Raw genomic sequence first — 14,883 nt, forward strand, 5'->3', positions numbered from 1 at the left:
CCTGAATAAAAAGAATGGTCTGAATAGGTTCCAATTACAACATGCACCCAATAGGGCATTACTATACAGAGCGTGGATCTGCGAAGTGTTCCTTGGCTCGACGTATTGCCAATCGATTACACTCCGAATTAACGTAATTCACCAACGAGGGGGGAGTGAGCTTGTGGGCAATTATCCTATGTTCTTGTTTATGCCCACTAAAGCCATAAGAAATAACAGCACGATAATTGTGAATAGTGGATAATTGTGAATAGTGGACTTCTAGTGAACGTACGAATAGTGGACTGCTGAATAGGGAACATGTGAATAGTGAATAGCGAACTTGCGAGCCTTAGAAGTATTTTGGGGTGGGTTCGGGGTGTGCGAGAATTTATGTTAGGACTTAGCACGTTGGGAGACGAGTTCAGTTTTTCCTTTTTTTTCCCTTGCAAACAGACAAACTAAAAGTGATTCATTGATAAAAAAACAGATAGACACTGAACACGAGGATAGCACGACAAATATCTCGACCGTTACAAACATGTATTTGAACAAACCGACACTAAATACTCACACACTTTGTACAAAGTACACAAAGTTTGTACAAATAAACATCTGCTGTGCCTGATAAATTTGTCCTGCAATCCTCCTGTTCCGTGTCTCTCTTATTATCCTTTAATCGTTGTGCTCCACCTAGACTGCGCCCCTTTTCACTTCTTTGAACGATTAAAGGCCCAGACTCTTTTCTTCGAGGATTCGACGGGCGAACGTTTATTTTTCTTTTCTGTCCGAACGTCGACAGCCAAGCACGCGTATCCTTAGCGCCGGCTCCGGCAGCTGGCTTTGTAGCGTGCTGAAGTTTGTGGGTTCTTTCTCAGCCGACAACGTTAACAATGTGTGGGAGGTAAGTGAAACGCTCCCGTAAGTGAACAGCTCCCGTGGCATAGTGGCTAGGATGATCGCTTTCCACGCCGACGCTGGGAGGTGACACGGGTTCGAATCCTATCACCGGCTGTGCTGTCTGAGGTTTTCCCTGGGTTTTCCGTTGACTTCCCAGACGAATGCCGGCACAGTTCCTCCTGAAGTCGGCCCAGGACGTATACTAACCCCCTGTCCCCCACTCCTTCCTGCTGTCCTTCTCTCCATCTGTCCACATTTGTACGCCGCAGCCTCATAGCCACAGTTTCTTCGCGGCTCTAACACAGAAGCAGAAAAAAAAAAAAGAAACATTGTCTCGTGTAAATCTACTTGAAGTGACTAGACTTTTATGGCGAATTCGGGTGGTCATTTCGGAGCAACTTTTTTTGCCAGATCTCGAGCAGTCATGTTCGCTTGGTCAAAATGAAGCAAATCTCGCATGTTCGCGTGGCGCTTTCCGAGCGCTCGGAATTTGCTAGCTAGCACTTTTTTTGCCCGGTCTCAAAACGATCGAGCAGCAGATTGCTCAACTGTATCCGGTGTCGTCATATCCGCACTGCAACGGTGGCGAGTGCCCTCGTTGGGCCGCATGTTGAAATCACTTGGTTTAGCAGACGACAGAACTCAAAGACTTGCGACCGCGACGCCCCTAGCGTGATTCAAGTACCTAAAACCGCTAGATTCCTAGCAATCATGTTCGGGTGGCAACGGTCACGTGATCCAGCTCGGTCGCCGACCTTGCAATTTCCGAGCGCTCGGCCGTTTTGCTACGAAATGACCACCCGAATTCGCTATTAGTACCATGTACGGTACAAATAGCTGTCCAGTCTCTTTCGCATTATTGTTACTTTTTCGTCACGTGCCAATTGTGAGCGCGCGCGCGCGCGTGCTGACTTTGCACGCAGCAACAATGAGGCTCGTGCAGTAAAAATACGTCACGTATGGTCACGTGACTCGGAGAAGAATATTGCCGCACTGGAGTCACACTAGGAGGGCATACCGTGAGTTGTTTCTATATGCGTGCAATTACGAGAGGACGTTGTAAAAACACACGGTATTTCCTCATTCGGCCAGCAGTATGACGCGCCTGTGACGCATGCCCATGTCTTTCCCCCATCACGTGACTCAAAGGCTGCGCATGACGTCTTGTGCACGAGCCTCATTATTATTTTTGTTAATTCCGTGTTAGCTCCGCGAAGCAATGGCTGTTGCCATGAGCATCGTACTGACGTGGACAGACGGACAGAAGGACAGCAGGAAGGAGTGGGGGACAGGGGGTTAGTATGCGTCCTGGGCCGACTTCAGGGGGAACTGTGCCGACATTCGTCTGGAAAGTCTACGGAAAACCCAGGGAAAACCTCAGACAGCACAGCCGGTGCCAGGATTCGAACCCCCGTGTCACCTCCCAGTCTCGGCGTGGAAAGCGATCATCCTATAACCACTATGCTACGGGAGCCGGTCGAGCCGCGTTAACCGTAGACGAACAGAAAATTAGTGTTATGCGTTTCATTACGTGCTTTGTTTATTCGTCTATTTATATTCTGAACGAAGCGTTTTCTACGGGAACAGTTAGCGAAGAGGAGGTGCACCGAAGAGGCTCCTTCAGTTGATGACGATATTCGCACCTCTCCTGGGCATTCCTGGGCGCTCAGCACGGAAGTGCTGACCACGGGACACCAATAAGGAAGAAGAGTAGGAGTTGTGTGATTCCCTGAAATACGTGGAAATGATTTCGTCTCGTATTACCTCAAATAAAGTTGACAACCGCGGCTTTCTTACTGCAGTTGCCTATTTCTCGAATGGTCTTGTAGTATTTAGAACATGACGAGTAAAATAGTGAGAAGTTTGTACACAATTTGAGAAAATTAAGGACAAAGAAAGTCTAAAGCCAATGAAAGCGTTAAACACCGAACCCAGAAGTCTTCGACTACTCCTGAGACTACCTGAGATTACCTGCGCTCTCGCGGGTTATAGCGCAGCAAGAGCTCGGATTCTTGTTCCTGCACACACTTCTTCGCAGTTCAATGACGAGGATGTGGGTGAGCCCAACCAAGGGGCCGTATCGTTCATGTCGCCGACCCCCTGCCTGAAAGCCGTATACGGTTCAGTCGTTCCCGTATTGAAGCACTCGATAGAAATTCGCTTCTCAGAAAAAAAAAAGATGCACACGACATTAAAGAAATAGTGTTCAAATGATATATGATATTCCAGAAAAGTTTTATTTACTTGGATCAGAAAACCTGCAGAGCTCCAGGGACAATGCAATCACTATGTGTGCTATATGGGCTCGTATACACTCGTCCGTAGTCGACGGCACCACTGCCCCTTCACTTCCCAGAGATATTTCACTTCGCAGCATCGTGCTTTTACAGTGACAGACGTGCACTCCTCAGACAAGAAACAAAAACAACGCCTTAAAACGCACACACATAAAAAAAATATACGAGTCACTGTGTAATGGACGCTCGTCAAACTTCCTAATGGTGCTGCCTGTCATCCTTACGCTGTGACCACCCCGGGGCGATGGCAATGCCCCCAAGTGACTGGAACACGACACAATTCTCGAGTGTACGCTTTGTCTCATCATCTATCTTTCGTCCTTTTTCGGTTGCGTTCGGGAAGAAATAATGACACCGGTTCCCTCTGTCCGAGCGCTGATTCTAGTGCATGTGGGTGCAGTGGCCGGAGCAACTGACGAGAAAGAGCGTTTACCCTCTGACGGAATTAGCCGTCTTAATCGAAGAAAAATACGCGGGACAGAACGGTGCGTGGCATTGTGGGCTGTCCGGAACACAAGCGGCTCTCAGTAAGTAGATGTTTGCGGGCTTATGGCGCGAGTGGTCTTCATCGGGTGCTGGGTGCTGGCGGAATGGGACGGGCTTTCCAAGACGAATGCAGTTGAGGCGTGTGCGTGGCGTTGGCTCAGTTCGTTTGTGTAATCAGGAACACATTCACAGATCCCTCGCGTCCAAAGTACTGGCGTTGGGCTGTGCCCGCAATACATTCCACGCTTGTTGTAGCAACATTGAGAGCAATCAAATCGCGGAGCTAACATTAATGGGAGACTTTAAAACAGTGTTGCATTCGTTACGAAAACAATGCAACGTGATACCGGTACTCGTTACTGAAGCGAAAGGTAGCGACATTCCGATACACGCTTTTAAAGTAACACAATACCGCTGCCGTTGCTCATAAAAAGTAACGCGATACATTATCCGCGTTAAGAGCGTTCCATTGTCCTCTCTCAAAGATGAATAGTAATTCCCTTGAGGGCCCAAGAAAAGAATGAAGCATTTTTCAAGTACAGAACGCGTGCTCTCATGCACGACCTTTTTGTAGAATGCATGGCCACTGTTCAAAAGAAATAAACGCAAGCGGCGAAAAAAGTCGTCGGCTGGCTATGGTGGTATCGGTATCGGTGACGGTGACTGGTATCGGTGACGTTGCAGGATCGCGCTCGAGCGTACATATGGAACGGAAATACTTGTTCCACTACCAATGAAAAAAAAAAAAAAACAGTATCGCGATCACTGCTTCATTACCAAACAAAGTAGTGATTTCAATAACTCGTACGGCGGTACGTACAGTTACTAACGCCGTTCCGTACAGCACTGCTTTTTGAAAGACAGCAAGAAGTACCATGCTCCATATACGTGGCGTCTGTTGCAGTTTCTTTGTGTGCATCGTAAGAGTACTACAGGAAGCTGAGAGCGCGTGTAGGAAGCGCGTGTGTGTGAGCCTTTTCGGGGGATTTTGTTTTTGTTACCTTTGTGCTGCTTTGTGCGAGCTGACCCGTTTTGCTGTACCTCTGTTCTGGGAAATGGTTGGAGCTGGTCGCCGAAATTAAACGTATTTCAAGTGGCAAGTACAGTCCCTTTTATTCTCGGAGTTATATCTTATATTATATTTACATTATTATATTATACAGTATACATAAATACAGTAAATATATAAAATAAATACTAGTATAATTTATACTAGTATTTATTTTATATATTTATTATATATATATATATTATCTCGGAGTTATATATTCCACATCAGCGCCCTCCCATTGTGCCGCACGTGCACTCTAAAAACAGAGGGGGGGGGGGGGGGTCGAGGTAGCTTGCCGTTGTTGGCCGCACTCAAGTGGGCATCGTCACGACTATAGCCAAAAAAAAAGGAAACGAAGGTGGGAGAAAGGGGAGTTGAGGACTTCAAAGTGATGTAGAAGCAGGATGACCGGTACTGATGGGACGGAAGCACACTGTAGGTGAGAGGTGCACTAGAGTGGTCTCTCCGCTAGGCCCGTTGCTTGGAGAAAGCGCACGAGGCCGCGAGTTTTTGAAAGTCGTTCCGCACAAGAACAGAACTTCACCGCATAGCACGCTGTGCGCCAACCATCGCCACGAATAATAGGGTTATCGCTCCCGATACGAGGAGAGAGGAGGGCGTACGCCTTCTTGTGGCAATTAGCGTATATCCAAATTGCTACAAAAAGGCTCCTCCTCTCATTCATTCGTGGCAATGGTTGGCGCACAGCGTGCTATGCGGTCAAGTTCTGTTTTTAGAGTGTAGGATATCTGGTTGTCGGCATGCGCGCTATTATGCATGTAAACAATAAATGAACTGCTGTGTGTATGATACTTCCGAATCTTTCCGGGACAACGTTCATCGACAGATTGGAGGCATGCGGGGTTCAAAACCGTGGGTCGAAAGTACACTCCGCGCGTTCACAATTCTAAATCGAAAAGCGAGCGCCGCAATCATCATGACGTCACTCCTCTTACTCGCGTGTATCCCGTGTTCACGAGGAGCGGAGGAACAGAGAGGATGGGTGGTAGTGCTAGAGGGCGCTAGTATTGATGCACCCTAATGGGTGGCATATGGTGCAAACGACACCTAGATACAAAAGGCCTTCTTAATGACTCCTCTCCCTCCTTCGCTACGTAGACATATAAAGTCAGAATAGGGGGTTTTCATAAGTCGGCGCCATCTGGTTTGAGGCGAGCCAACTACACTCTGGCCGCGCGCGTCCGCCATATTTTGGGCAACGATGGAAGCGTTGCCCGCGCGCGGATAGTATGGCTCTGTTTGAACCGCGCGTCTGCGGAGATCTTTTGTCGACCGCCGCCTGGGACTTGGTCTGCTTCCTCATCGAAGCATCGCTCTTTTAATGAGTGGATCGCCCATTTGCATTTGTAATGTCAGTCTGTTGTTGCGGGCCCTTCCGCAGCCAGCGTGGCGTGAGAGACGCCAAAGGAAACAAGGCGTGTGCACAAACTGTTTGCCGGTTAATGTTCACATGATACATGGCTTTCCAAGTAACTATCGTGAGAAGCGTTCTGTTGCCATTCTAAATGGACGAACTATAAATACCTCGCAGGCGAAAGCGCTGAACATATAGTAGGATAGTAGGAAGCATTGGCGAAAGCATGCAAAACATTAAGATCCCACATTCAAAATACACGACTGGTCTTAAAATGTGCATAGGAAACACAAGTCAGCATTCAAAAATATGGTGTACCGTATCTGAAAGGCGACAAGGCGACACGGAAGGAAGTAGAATCCGTATATGACACGCATAATAACTGTTCTCGCTAGCGCGGCCAGTCGTGCCAGATGCACACAAAACGCGTCCACACGTCTTTGGGAAAACCCATCTGGTATGTTCGTCAAGTCTCTCTACCACGAATATTCTCGTTCGCCATCGCGCGTTCGCTTGCCATACACGGCACCACACGCGTGCTAAAGATATGGCCGAATGTCGTCTGCTAGAAGGTGGCCAGACTGACTTTTGAAAAGGGTCTATTCGCCCGCTACTGCAATGCGCCATTCTGCGTATTCAAAAACTCACAAATGATTGCAGCTAACTTGGAACCTGTAGGACCGAACCTGTAGACGAAAAGTGCAACATGTTTTGCGCTTTATTTGACCGTTTTCCCATTTAGCACGCTGGGACGGTCAATCACTGCTCGCTGACGGCGGTGGTTCGTCTCCATGGCAACGTCCGCTAAAAGCACGTTCGTGATTGGCTACCACCATTGGAAACACGATTAACCGATTTTCAATTCTCAGCTTACATTCCAGCACCTTTAAGATACTCGCTTCTTTGAAGCGATCGATAGTTTCAAAAGGACGTATGACGTAACCGAGGTCGATTTCGCCTGGATAACGGAGTCCCGCTTTAGGGCCATTCGAGGCACTTTTTGATGTTTAATCTGAGTTTAGGCATGTACGCCAAAAATTGGCACTAACACCGGAATATGCATTTACAGGCACTATCAAATCGATAAGGAGGTTTCCTAGCACCGAGTACGCGCTCCTGTATTGAAAAGGCACTATTACAACCGCAAGAAAGAAAAAAAAAAAGGCATTTATCTATAGGAATCTGGGGTCTAGTCATGAGGACACGACCATCTCTATAATACACGACCATAACACTCGCCCTTTCGCCTATGGGACTTCCGTCCGCGCCTCGAGGAGCGGAAGTGCCGTATTTACGCGCGGAGCGCCCGCCAGGGGCGCCACTTGCGGGACCCAGAAGAGCGCCTGTTGTAGCTCAGCTGTGTGCAATATGAGTGGTCCTTGTGGTCAATTCTTCGTGCGTACATGTTTGTGTACTGTCGCAGGTTCTCTGTTCATGTAGAGCTAAGAGTTCTGAAACTAAATACTCAGAAATAGGCTGTTCTCCGAAGCGTAGGTGCCATGTAAAACTGTGAAACTCGCGCACTATGTGCCGTACATCGTACACATAAACTTGGCAGCAGCACCTTGTGTGTTGGGCCAGTTATCATGCGTTTCTGATTGTCAGACGCAAGCGCGTTCAAGCTTTACGTTTCATGTGAGAGGCGTTCCGTGTTAACATACAGGGCAGTTACAGAGAATGGGTGAATGCGACCGAATGCGAATGCGTATCTGCGAATCCGAATGCAAATCTGTTCCTGGCAAAGAGATGACTGACACCTGTTACGACGTCCAACAGAATTTGCTGTATAAGCAAGCACTTCAGTTTTAAATCAGCAGTTGCTTGTTTTGTTTTCCTACTTATTGGTCCCTTTTTATTTTACTTTTACACTTTTTTTTTCTTCTTTTGCGGTTTGCCACTACAATGCTCTGCTAACCTTTATTATGCTGTTCGGATAAAAGCCACTCTGAGAATTTTTCTTGATGGCGACTTTTCTGCGATGCTACCTTTTGGTGTCTTTTTTTTGTTCGTTTTGGACTCCTGGGAGATGCAAGGCTGTGTAAACTTCGTGATCACTAAAAGTAGGTACCGTAGCCACGGCGCCACGTCTGAGAATTTTGCGCTTTGCGCCGATGCTAAAGTCTTCGGCCTTGAAATGCCGAGAACACGCAGAGTTCGAGCTAGCATGCAGGCGAAAAACGATTTTAGATGGAGAGTTTTTCGCTGTTGTTGCAGACAATGGGTCGCGGCTGATTACTTTGTTGTACGAAGTATCTTCATCAAATCTAATGCAAGCCTTTGCTCATCGGCACCAGTGAAGATGCTGTTCTCCTTTGCGAATCTGATTGTACGGCTGAACACAAGAATCCTATGTGATACAGTCAAAAAATTCTAATATTAAAATTACCGTGATAATCTAACAAATAAATGCTATTTTTCCTTGCGGACTTGTTGTTATGTTCATCGTTATTTCTGTAATTCCAGATGACATCTTCGTCATTGTATTTATGGTACTAGTTGTGGCATTTAAATACTGTATATTTTATATTTAAATATACTCCTATCGGAAAGTATTTATGAAGAATATTTAAACACCCCTTTCAACAAAGCATTTTGTATGTATATTTAAATACTCAAAAAATGCATTTATGTCCACCCCTGGTCGGAGGCCACGGTTCATTATTCGTTTTTTTCAGAGAGAGATGCGTAAAAGGTACTCAGCTATATTAGATAAAACTATTTATGGTACACACTGCCATCCAAAAAGTGCACCCTATATGAAATGAAACAATCGCAATCCGCCTTTTCAAAAAATGTGTACAGCGCATGCGCAAGACCGCTGCGCACCGCGCGGCAGAATGCCGAAACGATCTGGTAGTCACGGGGCAGCTCGCGGCTCTGTTTTGCCGGTGTAGCGAAGCACGAAAGGGGGGGGGGGGGGGTGTCGAGGTAGCTTGCCGAAGCACGAAGGCAAGTGAACCAGCAATCCATGTAGTGCCAATAGGGCGCTGCAACGGACAGAACTGGTACAAAGATCAAGGTCACGCGCTTATTATTATTATTATTTTTTTTTTCTTGTTAAGTCTGGGGAACGTGCCTCACACCAGAAAACCCGGAATCTGCAGACTGGATTATGCATGATCCTAGTTCTTTTGCCTTTGGGCGCGGACTGTGCGCTCTAGCCCCACGACACTTATTCTCAATTTTCGCCGCAACTCTTTGTTGCAATTTTTGTTTCGCGGTTTGGTACACAAATTTTACGCGTGAAGCAGCTTTTTCAACTGCTGCGGTATCTTACTCAGCAGCACTAACTCAGCAACACAAAGGCAGTACGGACTTTAACTTTTATTTTCTGGCGATACATACACATATTATATTATGATATATCAGACGACAACACGTGAAAATAGACAAAATAACATTTTCTCGCCTACTGACACGAAACATACGCACCTTTGATTACCCTGTGCTCTGTCCTCCCCCTTTTTTTTTCTTTCGGGATTGAAAACCTCCCGGCACACAACAACAATAGAGAGTTTTAGTGCATCGTACGCTATCGCCTATACGTACGCTGGAGATAGCGCTATGGTCACGGAGTAAGAAGACTAGGAGATGACACTGCCCATAGAAGCAAGCGCCGGCGCGCGACCAGAGAGTGTCACGTTGGGGAAGAGAAAAAAAGGCAGTTGCTGACTTTACGCGACAGATGGCACGGTGGCACTGTCTTCCATTTTGCGCTTATACATGGAAGGCTATGGGGAAACGATGCTTTTCGCGAGTCATACGGCAGCCTCTACGAACGAAGACAAACTGATGAACGTGAACGATGTTTGTCTTGGCAATAAAGGTCGCACTTGTCAACTACATAGCGCTTCCTGTTTAGCGAAAACAACGGAAAACAATTTCATTCTCTTGCCTCTCGGTTCTGTTGAGCAGACGACAGGAGCACGATGGTCGAGTAAGCGTTTCATCTTCTTCTTCTTTTCTAGCGTTTAATTCACGTGCTTTCACGTGTTTTAGTCACGCCGCCAGACAAGGGACAGTATCACGTGACCGCATGTTTCGAAAATTATGCGTCCTCGTGCAACAGATGGCACTGCGGGCCGGGCCGCGGAGCGCGCGCTCCTCGTACATTCTCTGGTCGCGGGAGAGAGTGAAGTTTCATCTCCTAGTCTTCTTACTCCGTGGCTATGGTTCTGTTCAATGCGCGAAGCTCTCTATGTTTTGCGCGTGCGCAGAACCAGCAACGCTATCTCTTACGTACGCAAAGGCGACAGCGTACGATACACTAAAACTCACTAATCATGCAAAACTGCAGCAGGTCGAACAACGCTTCTTCTCCCCCAACGCTAATAAACTGTAAAGATAATTGTATATCCTAGCAGCGCAGCACCATAAAAATCGTAGTGCACGGTCAACGTCATTTCTTCATGTCTTAATGGCAACGTACAGTTCATGCATTTCCTCAGCAGTGACAGGCATAAAAAGTGACGTGCGTTCGTTGCGTCGTGACGTCCAGCACACATATTAATCTAGAGATCATATTGCTCTAGAGTTGGCATCTACGTAGCCTTAGTTTAGCCCGTGTGAAACGTTAGAGGGAGCCAGTCTGTGTGGCTGGTCTTCCGCTCCGATGCCAATACAGAGAGTGACGTGCTTTAAAACGTTGCACAAAACTTATCTCGCAGTTTACTGACATCAATGTTGCAACTATATGTTCCTCCCTTCGTAAGTGGAAATCGCTTTTTCGCTTGACGTGCGCGTAGCAGATCCTGTGTACGAAAGAGGTCCTGTATTTGCTCGCTGCTGCGCCACAGCAAACTTCTTACGATCTTCCTCCAGCTTGTATTGAAACAGTGAGTCTCCTAAGTAGTCTATTGTTGTATTGTTGACTCTATGAGATGAGCCACAGAGTAGTCTATGTTGATTCCTGGGGCTCAGCAGTCTTGATATCAGAATGAAAATAGCCTTCCATGTCCATCGTGGATACGAAGAGAGCACGCTCACGCGCTGCACTCTTGCCTACCACTTTATTTTGCCGGTTAGCCACGCGGTGGCGCCAGCTCTTTTTGAAATGGCGGATTCGCAATGGAGTTACTTGTGTCAAGACGCCGCGATATATTTCGAGCCACTTCTCCCGTAAGACAGAATTTGAGCGGAACTCGTGGAATGAAATACTTGTGTTCGACACTGCTTTCGTCGGCTTGCAAAGCGGGACGGTGCAGTACACCATCACGTCTGCACCATGCAGAGACCATGCACTGGAGACAAACACTGTCCACCGCGTGAAAAATAGCAAAAACCAAACGCGAATGACGGCAGCAACGGTATCCGCATAGCATGCGTCGTCTTCCGAGGGTCCAGGGTATTCAGCGCCACAAACGCGAGGCGGCCGCTTGGCGAAACTACATTAGTGGCGCTGGGGCTAGGTGCGAGTGTGATGGTCGTGTATTATAGAGATGGTCGTGCATGAGGAAGAATGACCATTATTTCCAGACAACATCCCGCAGGCTTTTTCTTGCGTGCCTTGCAGGACTTTATCGACGTGGACTGGGTATTAGTTGTGACCCTTTGCTCCAAGAAGTCCACACGGATGACATCCCGCATGTCCCAGAAGATAGTCCCCATGGACTTCCCAGCAGACGGCTGCATCCTTCTTTTCTTTAGCGACCGGGAAGCCTTATGTCCCTATTCCGTGTTGCCCTTTTTTGTCTCTCGTTGAAAAGCGCACAGTATTTGCGGGGAGAGGAGGAAGTGTTCCCGCCTCTTCTTTTACCTTTCTTTGTGCCGCGTTCACCTTGATGCTGGTGACAACCGACTTATCACAAAGAAAAGAAAACAACCATCTTATCACAAAGAAGCCAAGACAAATGAAGGCGGGGACACTTTGTCGTCTAGACGCAGATTTCGCGCGCACTTCTGTGCGAAAATCGAGCAGGCGGGGCTAAAGCGTAATTTTTACTAATTTTTTTTTCGACTACTTCTGTTTCGATACTGTGCATAGTTTTTGTTGGGTCTGCGGTTATCCGCGGAGGACATCATATTTCTGTGAAAAAATGTGAGGTTCGCTTGGCAATTTTCGAAGTTCAATTGAAAAAACAAAAATTACCGCTATTAAAAATTGTCCAAAGCCTTCCTCAATGATGGCAAAAGTTTCCAGAAGGCGAATGCCGAAAGTCCGACAATCCTCCGGCGAGTACGTCGCCAGTTATAATTTCTTATCACCTTCGGTGAAACACCTCGTATATGGAGTGCTTCCGTTGGTCATGCAATCATTATAATTCTCGAGACGTTTGTTTAAGCTATCTCATCGTTCTTGGAAAAAGGCCGTACGGCTTCAACAGTACGAGACCTCCTGTTAGGGTATCGCAAGTGCACAGACATCGGTCACGACGTCATTCTTCAGTGGATACCTGGCCATATTGGCATAAGTGGTAACGAGAAGGCGGACGAAATGGCGAACATCGCACACCTGTCATCGACAGAATATCTTGTCACGTTTTCAAAGCAGGACATCAAATCTTTCTTAAAATCTATGACTGATGACATCCGCAGGACAAAATGGCACCAAACCGACAGTGGTCCGTCACTGCTGCGCACGCTGGACCCGGAGCTGAATTTTACGATACCTTCAAAAACGCCCACACACATAGAAACTCTCCTGCATCGTCTACGCCTGAATGTGCCCTTGGTCGCCATTTCTTCATAAAGTGGGCAAGGTGGACTCGCCCAACTGTCTACTGTGCGGGACAGTGGAAAACACTGAACATATCATCATGCATTGTCCAAAACATGCTGCACAAAGAGGCATCTTGAGGCTGACCCTTGGCCATCTCGACAGCAGGGACTTCAGCATAGAGAAAGTCTTAGGCGTATGGGACGCTAACCACAGGGACGCGGCCTTCAATGCTCTTGTCAATTTCATTGTGAAATGTGGACTAGAAACTCTATACTAGACGGAGCGTGGACATTACGGCGGATGTGAACGGCGCGCTCGGTCCTGCGTTGTCGCGGTCGAGACGCTCACCCCGGTGAGCTTTTGCGGTGCGCTCGCACATTCTGTGGTGCAATCGTACCGTTTCCTTTCTTTTTTCTTTTCTGCTTTGGGGTGTACCGTCTTTCTTTTTTTTGGGGTAGCAGAATTCGCTTGCGCGAATTCAACCTCCCCTTGTTATTTTACCAACCACCACCACCACCACCACCACCACGTTTGTTTAATATATTAAGAGTAGTCAGCCCAGGAAAAATGCTGGATTAATGGCTTGAAAGTAAACGCATTGAGCCCCTGGAAAACGTATAGGGCAAATCCGACCAGGGTGAAACAGCTGCGTACGAACTCACAAGCGTTAAGGGAATATAGCGATCAATATGCGATCATGCACTTACAGCCTGATGAGATTCGAAAGACCGACGAAAGCTTCCTCCTCTATGTTCGTCAGACGACGATTTCCGCGCAGCTGCCTGCACAAAAGAAAAGGAACATAAAACAGCGTTCACATAAGAAGAGAGCGGGTGAATTTCGTTGAAACGTCTAGCAAATAAGGGCTTAGTGAAGAACTTCACTGGCCCCTAGAGCGGCGCTGACAACCCTGGTAATATTTTTATATGGTCATTGATTTGGCTGTCTTGTCAATGGGACAGGTGTCCCAACGTCAATTATTTGAGTTCAAGAGAGCCAGCCATATGTCTACCTTTATATATATATATATATATTTCTAATTCCAAGATGACACGACACCTCCTCGTTTCTCATCGGGGTAGAGAAAAGCTACTGAAACACATGATAGATTCCGCACAAAATATTTGACGTGACATGTCTATTTCTAGTATCACAGGAACAGGATGACAGTAAAGATACTCACAATTCAGCTATCGCTGAGCCGTTGAAAGCGTACGCACGAATTACCCGTATAGCGTTGTGATTCAGGATACTGAAAGATACAAGAAGAAAGGCAAGGCCGGAAAGTGCTGTATTTGCATGGCTAAGAACACATGACTTGTGAACGCTATAGTACTACATCCAAAGCGTGACCAATGAAATAGCCTAATGAAGCTAATTAATGAATGCCGCTGCGTCTACACTAGTTGGTTATTTGTACTTTGCTAATACATTTTAGTAGTAATTGAAGATGCTTAATTATATCGCTTGGGCTCTATGTTACCTGTTCGTCACGGGGGCAATTTCACATTTTATTTGGACTGATTTTTCGAGGATTTTTCGGGCCTCTCTTCTCCCTCCCGCGAAAGAACATAAAGGTATTATCTTGTTCGAGCTGGTAACTTTATGGCTGTCTCCAAATTCAGAGTATAAATACATTGGAAATATGTTCATAAACAACATCGTTCCTGAAGTATTGTCGTTTTTCGCATGTTTCTCCTTCATGCAGTCGTATACTTCCAGTAACATATCTCATGTAGGCGTATGCGCATGTAAGCGTATCTAATGTATGAATTATAGTCACTTTTTTGCCATAAAGCACCAAAACACCAAACGTCATGTATGAATTCGAATTTTTGAGCTTAGTGGCACAACCACCGGAGGCCTGAACGCCCTTGCAGCACTCCCACCAGACATAGTATATACCTCCAGAATACCTCGGCGATTTTCTCGTCAACGCAGATCCGGTAAGTTCTGGCTCGCAATCTGCTACCCGAGGTCATGACATTGACCGTCATCTGTACAACACGTAAGACGACTCTGCGCACTCCGATGCCTGTTTCCGGTTACCACGTCAACAACGGAAGAGCCCACGGCAGCAGCAGGACCGGCGCCACAGCAGCTCCAGCGATGAGACAGTGAAGAGCGTAGGCGTAAG

General features: G+C 46.9%; 1 protein-coding gene across 1 annotated transcript in view; it reads right to left on the bottom strand.

Annotated features, from left to right (window-relative positions):
* Positions 1-14,883, bottom strand: part of LOC135392516 (uncharacterized) — a 381,438-nt gene that overhangs the window by 40,159 nt on the left and 326,396 nt on the right. The window contains exons 7-8 of the mRNA XM_064623223.1: positions 13,930-13,998; positions 13,454-13,528 (exon numbers count right to left, since the gene is read on the bottom strand). Of these exons, the coding sequence (XP_064479293.1) occupies positions 13,454-13,528; positions 13,930-13,998 (144 nt within the window). The remainder of the gene's footprint in view (positions 1-13,453; positions 13,529-13,929; positions 13,999-14,883) is intronic.

This window comes from Ornithodoros turicata, chromosome 4 (genome assembly GCF_037126465.1).
Source record: "Ornithodoros turicata isolate Travis chromosome 4, ASM3712646v1, whole genome shotgun sequence".
In the NCBI taxonomy this organism is placed as follows: Eukaryota; Metazoa; Arthropoda; class Arachnida; order Ixodida; family Argasidae; genus Ornithodoros; species Ornithodoros turicata.